Below are 1,333 nucleotides of genomic sequence, written 5' to 3' on the forward strand. Positions count from 1 at the left end.
CCGGCAACAGGCAGCACTTCTGAGGTATGGAACTAGTAGAAGGTGCTCCAATGCAAATTGTAGTTGTGAGCTAAACTTGCGGTGCCCTGGCGGCCGGTGAGCACTGGAAAAATCCCCTCCTGTGGGGTGGTCAAGTGTACCTTGCAATTTCAGCGTCATCTCACGTTTCACTAATCGCGCGTGCACGCAGGTTTAACACGGAGCTGCAGCAGAGCCTGTTCGAGTGTTTTGTAACAGCCAACAGTCCAGATCATGCCCTTCAACAGTTACAGAACTCCGGCCATCTGTCATTGAAAAAAGCCATTGTAAGTGAGCTTCCACCTAACCAGTGCAATGCGCAGTGAGTGCAGCATAAAGGATAACCTACTGCTTTCCACAGGAAGTGATCGGATGGACCGATCACTTTCCACTGAAAGTGATCGGATGGACAACGTTGCTCTTCGTTCCAAAGCAAACCGGAAGCCTTCAAGGCAGCATCAGAGTTGCAACAACTTCAAGGTCCATTCTGCATGGTTGGTCAGGCTTGCGTGTTCTGTTTATTCTTCAGATAACTCAGACTGTTGCTGTCGCGATGCAGTGCTGCTTGCAAGAAAAGTTTTATAACCAGTTTTACGGGATGGTGCTATCTCGCCTCTGTGGCATTTGCGTTTGCCAAGCGGCCCAAAATGGGAATAACGCTGTATGCAAGTGTTTCCTTGTCTGCGAAAAAGGAGCGGCTCGGTACCGCCGCACCGTACAGAGGGGACTTGCTGCCCAGGCTTCGGCTGCCCACGGATTCTCCGTAAGACGACTCCTTAACCTGGCAAAGCTCACTGCTTTCCTGGTAAGCCATTTTCTCTAACTGAAGCAGTGGGTGGAATAAGCAGCCAGCCCGAGGAATGTGATCCTGTGGTCTTTCCTTCGCACGATATGCTGGACTGGTGTACGCAATATTTTTGACTGTTGTTACCGACATCGTGGCTGACCCCCACAGGAGCGCCTCACCTCTATTTCGTATGCTTCTGTATTTCAGATCCGGCTGCATATTGCGGATTTGCGCATTGTCCGTTTCTTGAACTTCGACAGCGCAGGAGAAAAGCAAGGCCCCATGGGACTGTCGGGGAAACTGGGGATATTTCTGCGAGAGGTAAGTTTCTTCCGATGTAGCGGAGTTGCGCAGCAGTTTAACTTGAGAATTTGTTGTCGCATGGCTTGAATTCGTACACATCCCAGTATTCACCAGTCTCGTTTTACCAGACATACTGACACGCGTACCGCGCGTGATAGCCTGCCACCTCTGACGTTCATATCGTAGGTACGTTGGTAAGAAGAGCATGTTCTACATTGGCCTGCA

At 50.4% G+C, this 1,333-nt stretch overlaps 1 protein-coding gene across 1 annotated transcript; it reads left to right on the top strand.

The window, feature by feature from the left end:
• Positions 1 to 616: 616 nt before the first annotated feature.
• EMH_0098630 (uncharacterized protein) lies at positions 617 to 1,306 on the top strand (the record flags this gene model as incomplete). The annotated part of the gene is made up of 3 exons (XM_038022044.1): positions 617 to 823; positions 1,013 to 1,126; positions 1,295 to 1,306. The coding sequence occupies 3 exons, from the start codon at positions 617 to 619 to the stop codon at positions 1,304 to 1,306; spliced, it is 333 nt and encodes a 110-aa protein (XP_037877898.1).
• Positions 1,307 to 1,333: the final 27 nt, after the last annotated feature.

The sequence above is a fragment of the Eimeria mitis genome, genomic scaffold, assembly GCF_000499745.2.
Source record: "Eimeria mitis Houghton genomic scaffold, Emh_scaff10025, whole genome shotgun sequence".
NCBI lineage: Eukaryota > Apicomplexa > Conoidasida > Eucoccidiorida > Eimeriidae > Eimeria > Eimeria mitis.